At 50.2% G+C, this 12,270-nt stretch overlaps 1 protein-coding gene across 2 annotated transcripts; it reads right to left on the bottom strand.

Annotated features, from left to right (window-relative positions):
* Positions 1–3,140: 3,140 nt before the first annotated feature.
* On the bottom strand, positions 3,141–11,294 carry KLHL38 (kelch like family member 38). Of its 2 annotated transcripts, none has more exons than XM_054590456.1 (4): positions 11,087–11,294; positions 9,118–10,708; positions 5,070–5,175; positions 3,141–4,205 (listed from the first exon to the last, which is right to left on the bottom strand). In XM_054590456.1, exons 2-4 carry the CDS (start codon positions 10,504–10,506, stop codon positions 3,916–3,918), a joined length of 1,785 nt encoding a protein of 594 aa, XP_054446431.1. In that variant the 5' UTR covers positions 10,507–10,708; positions 11,087–11,294; the 3' UTR covers positions 3,141–3,915. The 2 variants fall into 2 exon arrangements, with proteins under 2 accessions (XP_054446431.1, XP_054446432.1); XM_054590457.1 differs by lacking the exon at positions 11,087–11,294 and adding an exon at positions 11,055–11,078.
* Positions 11,295–12,270: the final 976 nt, after the last annotated feature.

The raw sequence follows: 12,270 nt of genomic DNA on the forward strand, positions 1-12,270 counted from the left end.
TTGTGTCCTGAGCGTTGTTTTGCAACCAGTTCAGATATGGGGCTGGCCAGCGGGATGTCCAGGTGCGAGAGTGGACCTGCCACAGAGGCGTCTTATCTGGCTCATGCAGCCGGCTGGCCACGTGTGTCTGAACGTGTTTGCTCTGCTGCCATCTTTCTTTATAAAACCCAGCGGGCAATTTACATAGTTGTTCTGTGCCCCAGGGAGACTTGGACAAGCTCCAGATAGCAGCTTATTAAGTATTGGATTGAGACAGAGGGAAAAGAAAGTCAAGGCCTTGGCCAGTGTCTGACACAAGGATTGTGGGAGGCCCCACAAGGAGTTTAATGGCAGCAGGACCCCCACCTTTAATGCCGGGCAAACAGGACCCTTTAGACAAAGCCCTTCACCCTCCAGGCTTGACCCAGGCAGGCCACGCAGACTCACTGCTCAGTTCTGGGTGGGGCCGGGAGGGGAAAGAGAGGACAGAATCACCCCTCAGCTGAGGGACTGGGCTGCCTCAGCTGGTGCCTGCACACCCCGCCCTCTGAGTTTAAATGGAGACCCCAGAGACCATGGAGATTCAACCTCTATATTCACTGACTAATTCTCTAATCCATTTGTCATGTATTTATTGAAAATCTGTACATATGTGGCTGACACTGAGTCCAGCCCTGGGAGTGCAGAGAACAGGGCAGCTCTATGGGTCTAGAGGGGATAAGAGTCTCAAAGGTGAAAAAACGGGGAGCATAGGGGACAATGGGAACATTTAATGGGAGAGCAGACCCGGGCTGGGGGCGGGGGTGGTGGTGCATAGAAACCCTCCTTGATGCAGTGACTTTGAATCTGGTGCGTGAGGTATGAACTGAAATCACACCAGGTGAGGAGGTGAGAGAGGTGTGTATTAGGCAGGGGCAATTGCAAGTGCTAAGGCCCAGAGACAAGGGAGAGGAAGGGGAAAGACTAAAGGATGGGTGGAGCAGAGACACCGGTGTGTTGGGGTGGGGGGAGGAGAGACAAAAGATGAGGCCAGAGAGAGAGGCAGGTGCTGGACCTCAGAAGGCCCCAAAGGGCCGATAAAGGATGGAGGGCTTTATGCAAAGGTCTCTGGGAAGCCACAAGGTCATTTGCAGCAGGAGAGTCACGAGGAGGCCGGTTGGGAGGTGAGAGGGCTGCACTCGGAATGGAACGGCAGCAGTGGACGTGGAGGGGCTGGAGGCATTTCCGGTGTATTTCAGGACGGGACCTGCTGATAGGTCAGATAAAGGCCCTCAGGAAAGGGAGCACGAAGCTGAGACCTAGGGAGGTGAGGGAGTGAACCATCCGGGGAAGGCGCTTTCAGTTGGAGGGCACGGCAGGAGTGAAAACAGAAAGCGGAGACGTGCCTGCGGTGTGTGAGCCTGGTGGCCAGCGTGGCTGACACTGGGCAGGTGGTAGTGGGCGGGGGGTTTGGGGGGAGGGGGGTGGTGTCGTGGGAAATGCAGCCAGGAGGTGCTGCAAACAGAGAGGTAGCTGGGCTGGCTGGGGGAACAATCTTGCAGGTCCCTGGAAGGTCACCTGAGAAAGCTGGGAAGACTTTGGAGGATTTTAAACAGGGAAATGACCTACTCTGACTTACTTTGATGTTTACAGAAGGTCACACGGGCTGCTTGTTTGAGAGGAGATTCAGGGGGCAAAGAAGGAAGCAGAGAGACCAGCGACTAAATGATTGTAAGAGCTCAGGTGAGAACAGACAGCAGCTCGGACTTGACTTAGAGCTGTGGGCGGTGAGGCGCAGCTGGGCTCTGGATGGACTTGGAGCAGACGGGGCGGAGTGTGGGAGAGAAGCATCGAGGTAGAGTCCAGGGCTTTGAGCCTGAGAAAGCGGGAGACAGGGGCTGCCCTGTTCCAGGGTGGGGAAGCCTACGGGAGGAGCTGGTTTGGAGAAGGTGGAGTGATCCGAACACAATTAATTTGCCATATCTAGTGAACATCCAGCGGAGGTGGAGGTGGAGAGCAGGCCGTGGAGTCTGGAACGAGAGAAAATGGGAAGTCAGCAGCACCTGGGTAGCATTTGCAGCATGGCCTGGCTGAGTTCGCTCACCTAGTAGTACGAGTAGATTGAAAGAAGTGTTCCAGACTGGGCGCTGGGGAGCAGCACCATTTCCTAGTCAGGGAAATGGGGAGACAGGAATGAACTGCAGGGAGGTGGAAAAGGGTGAGCGTTGTCCTGGAGGCGGGGTGAGGAAGGTATGTCAAGGCGAAGAGGTCAGCTGTGCTGTATGCTGCTGCCCGGTCAAGTTCAACGAGAAATGAAAATGGACTGCTGATTCAGGCTCGGTAGGGGTCACTGGTTGCCTTTACAAGGACACTTTCAGGGACAGGTGGGACTAAGAGCCCGAGGAGAGAGGTTTGAAGAGAATGGGTGGGAGTGAGAGGTTGGCCGACAGCTAGGCTGACGAGGAGGGGCCGGCAATCCGAGCAGGGGTCTGGACCACAGCCACGTGGCACGGGGACCAGAGCAGAGCTTCAGAGCCCAGCAGGAGAAACTGAAGTGCAAAGATGCAAACCAGGGAGAACGGAAAAGTCCAGAACACAGACCTGTGAGCCAGACGGGGAGGAAGAGTTCAGCTTGGGGGCACTCTGGTGCCAGACTCAGGGCAGCAAGACTCATTCCAGATGCTTCCATTGGAGGGGAGAGGATTTGGCCTACACCGCCGGGTGGGACAGGGCTGGCTGGGACAGGATGGGAATGGGACCAGCCCCTGCCTGTCTTCAGGCCCACAGCCGAGCAGCGCAGCGCGGTGGCCCATGACCTAGGATGCTTTTCAGAACTCCAGAGCCCTGGGCCCCGCCGGCAAGAATCCCCATCTGTCCATCCAATGGGGGCCGGTCCCATTTTCAAACATTTTTTCAGGTAATTGTAATGCGCCACCAGCTTCAGCTTCCTCCTGAGCTTGGGACTAGGCCAGCATGGCAGGCACTTTGAAATCAAGAGGGCCACAGGGAAAGCCAGCCCCAGCACTGGGAGGGCAATAATTGCTGTAATCTGTGAAGGAATTTGTTGGCTTTCCTTAGAAGAGCAATTCTCATAACATTTACCAAAATGAAAATCCTGATTAATTCTGCAGGTTTATAGCTCCCCAGAGGCTGCAGAAAAAAACATCACTTGGCAACAGAAGCAAACTTTATTTTGGCAGCACAGGCAACGTTGCAAACTCTAGATCCTGAGTTGCTCGTACACTCTAGAATTCCAATGTGCTGCATCCCTAGAATCAGGGAAACACAGTCATGGCCAACTGCTCACGCTGCCTCCTGGACCAAGTGCTTCCAGGGACTCTTGAGTCTCTTAGCCCTCTTGTTCCCAGTTCCCATGGTGTTCAGGGCAGATGTGGTTTTTGTCAGCCCACCATGTCTTCCTTTGAGGAACCAGTTCCATGCCATTATGTGCACTTCAGATAGGGTGTCAATGGTAATCGTTAACCACGCTCCCCCTGCTTGTGGGGACACAATCCAGGACTAGCGAGTTATAGTAGCATGATCCCTGGACACTGATTAGCTCAAGATGTAACATGGATTCAAAAGGGTCAATCAGTGTTGTTGGGTTTTTTAGGGTTATTATATGGTAACGGTAAAGTTTCTCCTGAAGATGCCAAGCTAGAAAGTGTGAATCTGGATTAATGAGTTGCCATTGTCCTCAGTGATACTGTGTGGGTAAAGATGCTTGTTTATAGAATAAAGCCCAAGAGAGAGAGACAGAGAGAGAGAAAGAGAGTGTGTGTGTGTGTGAGTTTTGCCAACAATATGCTTGGTTCTAGTTCCCCAGGCTCTGAAACTTTCAGTCCTGCGAGCTCTCCCTGCACCCTACCCTTTTAGGGTGAAGGTTTTTGGAGTCGGCTTCTGTATCTTATAACAAGAGCATCTCGACTAAGACGATGTCTTGGTTTCTCGTTGACCTCATCGTAAGGTGGAAGTGTAGGGAATGCACTGGAGAGTGAGGCAGGCATGGTCAAAGAGTTTGTGAGGCAGCTGTCCCTGGGCTGTCCAGGTGTCTGTCTCGGGGTCGTAGCAGTCAAAAGAGGCCGAGTCCTCAATGTTGCAGTCCGTGGTCAGCCGCCGCCCGCCTGTCACATAGAGCTTGTTCCCCATCACCGCGGCCCCGTGGTGCATCCTCCGGTCTTTCATGTCTGCACACTTGACAAATTTGTTGGACTGAGGGTCATAAGCTAGAATCCTCCTTGTGTAACCTGAAAGCCAAGTGGGATATCGGCAAGGTCAGCTGTGCTCTTTGGGAGTAGAGGTCAGCAGTCTGGGGACATGTCTGATTTCTGCCATTGCCTAACACTGAGTCTGGAATCTGAACTAAAGTGTGGGATGTTTTGGTACCTGCCCAAGGCCTAGTGTGTGTCAGAGATGGGGTTTGGCTCCTGCACGCTTAACCCCAAGTTAAGGCGGCATATAAGTCAGCTTTCGATTGGGAGCAGCCGCCTGATTCCAGTGCTGTCTCAGCCTCACTGCCTCCTTCATCTCTTTCACGAGCCCATCCAAGAGCTACAAAGATCCAAAGAAGGAACCTTTGAGAACTCAGAAGTGGGTCCCCACAACAGCCCTATCAGGTGGGTCCTCTGAGGCCATTTTAGAGATGAGCAAACGGAGGCACAAAGAGTATACAGCCAAAGAGTGTAGCAGTGAGTAGCAGAGTCAGGGTGTGAACCCAGATCTATCTGACCCCCAAACCCATCCTCTCAACCATGACACTATACTGCGATTACAGAGAAGTGATCCATTAGTCGCTAATGTTAACAAGAGCAAATGTTTTTTGAGTATTTGCCATGCATCTGGGATCGTGCTAAATGCTTTCAATACATGAGCACGTTTTATTATCACAACTCTGTGAAATATGTAGTATTTCATTCCTGTTTGCAGAAAAAGACAGGGAGAAACTGCTGGATGAGAAAAGAGCTTTGTGAAATTGTCCACACCCCCATTAGCCAGAGGGAGGTGACTTTACAAAGACCATCTTGTAGAACAACGCCTGTCTGTTAGTGACCCTTTTTCCATGGGAGACGCCAAGTTTGTGCCCAGCCTGGCAATCCTCTGTTCAGACTCACCTCCCACGATGACAATCCGCTCCCCAAGCACCACGGCAGGGGCGCACACATTCTTGATCATTCTCGTCTCCATTTTGAACCATGTGTTTCTGGCAACGTGATAAACCTGAGAGAGAAATAGAATCATGGTGCTGTCTTTTAAAGGGATATATTTTTTAAAAGGTAGAAGTAGTCATTAAGAGGGTGAAACAGGAGTGATTTTTTTTTACCTTCCCCCCCCCCCAATTTTTAGAATGTAGGTATATGACTATCAATAAACAAATATAATTAAATAATAGAAGAATATTACAAGAAATTGGTTTTCATGGGACCCCATGAGATCAGTGGCTGTGTTTCTATCAGATGGACCAAGAGTTACGTGTTGCAGCATGTATTTGTTTACCTTGCTTGGAAAATTTTTTTCTTTTAATGAAAAATGGAGTAACTTGGATATTCATGAAAACAATGATTTTTCAATTACTTTTATTTCTGGCTCATGTTTAAATTTCTAAATGTTCCAAGTGTAGCCGAGAGCTCTTCGAGCCAAGAATAAATTTGGGGCTAAGTGAGGAAGGCTCTTGAGCAGTTCATGCCTGAAAGTCGTTAGAGCCAGAGAAAAAACCAAGCATGAGAAAAGGATCAGAGAGCAGAGAGGTGGGGGAGGGGCTCGCTGGCCGCAGCGAAGCTGAGCAGCAAACCACGATTCTCAGGACACATTTTCCTGTTCGTTTTCACATTTGAAAGTTTAGGTATCAAGTGTCAGTTAGGTCATTTCTGGCAAAACTTATCACATGAGATATAGGATGGACTTCACGTAAGAAAAGAAGGAACAAAAACACTCGTTTATGGAGGAAAGTGGCACAGTATTCTTCACTGGAAATTCTTTCCATATAGAATATAGTTGCCATCATATTAAAGGCCTATTTTCAAAATTACTTGGACCACATTTGGTCTTCACAGCCATCCAGTGAGGGATGTACCATCACTTACCCTCATTTTTCATACTAGACATTGAGGCTCGGGGAGGTTAGGTGACATGCCCGTGGTCACACAACTGGAGTGAGTGCCTGGCTGGTCTGGGTGAGTCCAGTGTCCATATTCTTAACCTCCACACTCATGGCTCTGCCCAAGGCCACATGGGGTGGCCTTTCTTCTTTTTATTTTTAATGAGTTTTTTTTTTTTAAAAGCCAAAATTAATGACAATTGCTGGGAAGCCAGATCTCAAATGCTCCCGGTGTGGCCTCTCTTGATGGAGGCTTTGAGACTGAAGACCCCGTAAAGTCACTGTCAGTCCTTTAAGTCCGTGAAGCATAGAGGAGGCCAAGCGCCAGAGACACGGATGATCACAGTGGCTGTCAGGCCCCTGGTTTTACCTGAAAATAGGTGGCACTCTGTGGAAAGTGGGATCCTTGGAGAAAAAGCAAACATGGGCTGCATTTAACTTGAGTAATTACCTCCTGGTCTTCTATTGTCTATCGGACTTGCGTATGTTTTCAAAAATAGATTAAACATTTCCTCACAATCTTCCTAATACCTCAGAGAAGCCGGGGCAAAGATATCAAAACATGGTCTCTGACCAGGGGAGGAAATGATACTTTGTTATGGTAAAGGATTTCCTTAATGCCATCCAGCAGGAGAGGTAGAAAGAAGGCCACGTAGAAAGGTCCACGTAGTCACGCGATCCGCACAGTAACCCCGCTACAGTATAGTTCTTAACAGAATGCCTGCCAGTGGACCATCCTATGATGAAATCTCCGAACCTGTGCCTGACAGTCCAGCCTGGACAATCCATCTCCATCAAGTAACCCCGAGCATTCCTCTTAAACTCCATCTAAATGAGTAAAATTACTATTTCAAAACTAATGCTAAATACGTAAGAAAAGCTTCCAAATTAATACTTTACCCCTTTCTTTTTCTCATCAGTGCAGTGCAGAAGAATCACTCACACGTTAGTGGTTTTGCAAGGCTCGTATTTGATTGTACCATGAATTTCTTGAAATGCCAACTTAAAAGCCCCTTTGAGCTTTGTGTTTATTCTTAGGAAGTCAATCATTTTGCAATGTGAAATCATCAGCATATGTATTGACTTCATTTTTAAAAAGTAGTTTTAAAAAAGAGGGAGGAGCCCTAGCTTGACATAGAAGCACTTCATTACATCTGTGTTGTGTGACCGAGCTTGGAGGGGAGCCGACCATGTCTCTCTTGGCTCCAGTCAGTGATTGGGATCTGGAAGAGACTCAGAATCTGCCTAGATGGTCAGGGAGGAGCCGAGGATGTGGGCTGGAGAAGTGAAGGCAAGGGGGAAAAAAAAGAATTCAGTTGAAGTCTGTCGCTTTTCTCCATCTCCGCTGGCATCCGCTTAGCTCAGGCCACCACCATGCCTCGCCTGGGCCTCTGGAAGAGTCCCCGATTCTCTTCCCTTTGTCTACTCAGGCCTCCTCCAATCGCTTCTCTACAAGGTACCCAGAGGGAACTTCTAAAAAAGCAAATTTGATTACTTCATCCACCCTGCTATCCTCAGGCTAAAACCCCAATCCCTTGACAAGGCCTAGAAAGCCCTGCCAGACCAATGTCATCTCCACAAACAGCCATGACCCAAGAATGTTCCAGAACTTCTATAGGAGGGGCTCAGAGGCAGCAGTGTGAGGGGAGGGGCCTCATGGCGATTATGTGGGGACTAACCCCACCCCCGCTCTGTGGGGCACCATCTTTTCTCCTCTCATCTGTGTGGTGGCGACACTGTCCTGCTTTGAGTTCCTCCAGGCAATGGGCTGTCCCCCTTTCTGCTTCCGGGCCTTTGTGCCAGCTGCTCCCTTACCCAGGGACACCACCGGCTCTCAGCAGACGATCTGCCTCCTGCTGCGGATGGCAGATTCCTCTGCTCAGAGCAGCTTCCTGCCCACCTCTGTCCATGCTGCGCCCTTCATCCTCTTTGAGTCATCATCCTCCCTTCCCTTCTCTCTTCTCCTGCTGCTCTGCTTAAGTCAGCTTAAACCAACCTCACAGAAGGAGTTTCCTCCAAAGTTCCCTGATTCCAGTGCTTGTAAAGCACCCCTGCAGTCAGCATCTGAATTGCAAAGGTCTCACAGCTGGGGTGGGGGGGTGGGGGGGGTGAGTGCAGGCTACCGCCCATGCTCCTGTCCTCAGGGCCTTTGCTGCGGTGGGGTGCACTGACGCTCTCATAAATGAACCAGCAAAGCTCTGGGGCCTCCTCGATCATCTTTCAAGATTGGCTCATTACTCAAGATTTTCCAATCATTAGATGAATTGCAGACATTGCTAGAACTTGTGTAACGTTGGCAAACCCTTAATATTCTGAAATTTTGGTCTTTATTCATTACTCTTCTCAGAGAGCTTGTGAGTGAAGTTAGCTTCTACCTATCACTTAATGCATGGGTTCCCCAACCTGGCCTCACCTTAGAATCTCCTGGAGACTTTTATAAATGTCAGAGCTCTACACGAAGAGATTTTGGTCTCGCAGGTCTCAGGCTGTGTTCCAGGAGATTTGGTAAGAGACTGTGGACCAATGCCTGGGAGTCATCTTTAAGGACTTACTGATCTGGGTTAAAATCCCCAGATTCCTGTAGGACTTCACTATCTGACCTTCAATGTATCCTAGCTTGAACTTTTAGATATACTATTTTTTTTTTCAAATAAAGATAAACTCTCTGTGGACAGGGATTGTGTCTGATGTCCCTTTGTATATATTAATCTTACACAAAAGAATTCATAAATGGGTGAAATCTTATTGAAATTAAACTTCCTCCCTCCCTCTCTTCCTTCTTTCCGTCCTTTTTTCCTTTCTTCTTTTCCTTCTTCTTTTTCCCCTGTGGATGACAAGTGTGTATGTGTTTATTATATGTGCACGTGTCTATATGAGTATGTATGCACACACGTGGATTTATGCTGCGTTTGTGTGCATGCATGCACGCACACATGTCAGTACACGCACACACACAGATATGTATACATGTGTTTGTGAGTGTGTGTTATAGGTGTGTTTGTGTGTGCGTGTGTGTGTTGGCACACACTCATGTGCTTACATGATGAGAAGGACCAGCCATTTACCTGGATAAGGCGCACAGGGTTCTGCATGATGTCCTCTCCCCCAAAGAGGTAGAGTCTTTGGTCTTTCACAGCGACTGCAGGATGTAGAACCCCCACCGGCATGCTGGCCATGCTCTCCCAGATGTTGCAGATGCTGTCATATCTCTCCATGGAGCTCATGACCTCCTGCCCTTCTCCAATCCCCCCGATGGAGAAGATGAAGTTCTTATGGGCGGTGCTTCTGTGGGAGTAGCGGGCCGCCAACATGGGCTGTCCCAGCCTCCACTGATTCAGTTTCAGGGAGAAGACATAGACATGGTGACTGGGGACACTCGTCTCTGCGCCGACGGCCATGCCTCCCAGCACATAGACGCTGCGGTGCAAGGCGACGGCCGAGGCCTTGTAGAGCCGGGCGGGGAGCTTGGCGAGGCTCTGCCATTGGCCCGTCTGTCTGTTGTAGAGCAGAACATCCCTGGTGGTCTGCTGGTTGTCCTTGCTTCCACCCAAGAGGATGAGGAAATCTTGGTAAGAGTTTCTTGGCGGGACGTGCCATGGAGGTTGGAGGTCTGGGACACTGGGGGTGCCATACAAAGAAAACATGTGCCTCTTGGCCGTCTCCAAGATGATCTGGCACGAGGGCGAGGACTGCAGGAGGGCGTCGTTGGCGATGAAGTGGTGGAAGAAGGCTGGGTGGATGTACGGGAGCCTGACGAGCTTGAACAGTTCCTGTATGTACCGCTTCCGGGCCTGGAGGTCGTGCTTGACCCAGACCATGAAGGCCTCAAACACCTTCTCCTCCTCCCCGCAGAGCCCGTCGTCCCCCAGGTAGTCTCTCAATTCCAAGGCGCAGAGCTCCTTTAGGTCAGCTGATGTGGCCACCTCCGGGAAGCACGTCAGGGCCACCTCCCGGGCTGTCTTCCTGAGGGTCTCGCAACTTAAGATCTCCGAGAGCCTGATCATGCCCAGGCAGTTGCTGGGGCTCAGCTGGCTCTGCAGGTAGGAGGAGCAGGCCTCGAACAGCTTGGGGTACTGCAGCATGGAGGCAGCCTCCATCAGGGGCAGGACGTTCTCGGCCGCAATGTGCGCCTGCCCCGTGTACACGTACAGGACAAGCTGGTCCAGCGTCGTGCCGTCGATGCCCCTCAGCTGGACTTTCGCCTGTCCCCTCTCCCGGAAGTTGCTGCAGAACATTGCCCTGAAGTAGGGGCTGCTGGAGGCCAGCACGTTTCGGTGGCAGGGAACCTCCCAGGCCCCGACACAGAGGATCACATCCGTCAGGATTCTGTTTTGTCTTAAGCCATTGAGCTGCCTCAACAAGTCAGAGGAGAAGTCATGGTCTTGGAAGAGCAGCCCGTCTGGGGACTCCTTGTCCATCTTGCAAAGGAGGGGAGAAGTCCCAAAAGGAGGCATGTGCTGGAGGGTTTGGCTGCGGCAGCTCCAGGACTTAGAGCATCTCTGTCCACTCCCCGAGATGCGAATGGGTGTCGCCACAGATATTGCTTAGTGGAGATTGGGAAGGGAAGCCACCTACCCTCCAGGCCTCACAGCCGACACCTCTCCTTTCGCTTAGGCTGCTCTGAAAGGTAACAGGCAAATAACATCTTCATATAACCTGAGAAAAAACAAACAAAAACAATGGAGATTGTTTGAAGTTACTGAAGTGTTAGCCTGAAGCAAAATGAGTCCACACATTTGACTAGCAGAAGTCTGTGAGCCGGTCTCCAGATTCTCAGCCTGGCCGTTATTAGTAAACTCATCTACGCATCTTCCTCAGTGTTAGTCATTCCGCAAGGTTGTTACTCTGTGGGGGTGGCCCCCTGGTAACTAGATAGAAACAAGGGATGAAAATGGACCTTTGCAATTTTTTTTAAACATGACTTCACACATTCTTTCGGGTTTTGTTTTAGAGATGGGATAAATAGAAGGCAGGGTGTATTGCACGGCACCTGGCAGCCTACCTGCAGAAGAATGAAACATTAGAGACATTTACCTTGTCTCGCTGAAGGGATATCCACCGATGCCTGGGCCAGCTGATCCCTCCGGAGTTTCCACCTCTGGCTCCAACTGAAACCATAAACCCAGGCCTTTCCTTCAGCTGGCAAATGATTTGTCCTGGGGGAGTTCTGGATTTGTTTATGCTAAAGGCGCTTTCACAGTTTTCTAGAGCTTTGTGAAAGAACTGCTGGGCAGGGAGACAGTGTATACATTCCAGGGCTAAGAATAGTTGCATATGTACTTTCCACTGTTATGACATGTGACTTTCCAGTTGCCTTTTGCAGCAACCCCAGGGCCGGCAGGGCCGGCGCATGCCCACACGCCTTATTTCCTTGGCAAGCGTTTACATGGGCATAAATAGATCTGCAGAAACGGCTTCTCTTTGAGAAGACTTTGCTGCCCACTTGGAAACATGCACAGTCCCTTGTCCTAAAAGTGCCTGGGAATTCTAGATGTCTATAAACAGGTCGCTGTGACCTGGGGATGTTCGCTGGCAATAGTTCGGGGCAAGTGGGTGGTCACTAGGGAAGCCGGAATGTGGGCCCAGGGGTGCTGTGTAACGGGCCTCCCTCTCTATTTGTCTGGCAGAATCTTTGGAGAGGGCTGTGATTTCCTTCTCCAGGCTCCGAGATGATAGAATCCATGACAAAGTTGTTTTTAATATGCGTGCAGCATCCCAGAGTTTCCAGACTCAGAAAGGCCAAAACTGTGTCGCAGAGGCCTCTGTTCTGAAGTGGTGAGGGGAGTGGTAACATTCTGCATCTTAACTCCCTATCACAGACCCATGCCGATTGCTCTTCAGTTATTTATTTTTTTAAAAAATATGTCTGGCTTGCTTTTCTGTTTTACTTTCCTCCTATTAGAGAGGCTTGAGCTAGAGTCAGGAGGCAAGGCTTGTGGCTCCAGGGTGTTCCAAAAAGAGGGAGCAAGAGGTATGGAGGGAGGGAAGGATGGAAGGGGGAAGGATGGAGGGGGAGAAAGGGAGGAGAAGAAGCAGAGGGAGATGGGGAGGGGGTGGGGAGAGGGAGAGAGAGAAGAAGGAGGAGGAGAGAGACAGGGAGGGAGAAGAAGGAAGGGGAGCAGGAAGAGGAGAATGATGATGATGATGGAGTAGGTGTTAACCTCCAAATATAAGAGTCAGAACCAGGATGGAAGGCTATAGAACCACAAGAATGAGTA

The sequence above is a fragment of the Pteronotus mesoamericanus genome, unplaced genomic scaffold, assembly GCF_021234165.1.
Source record: "Pteronotus mesoamericanus isolate MK-2021 breed Mesoamerican mustached bat unplaced genomic scaffold, CSHL_Meso_final scaffold_174, whole genome shotgun sequence".
Lineage (NCBI taxonomy): Eukaryota > Metazoa > Chordata > Mammalia > Chiroptera > Mormoopidae > Pteronotus > Pteronotus mesoamericanus.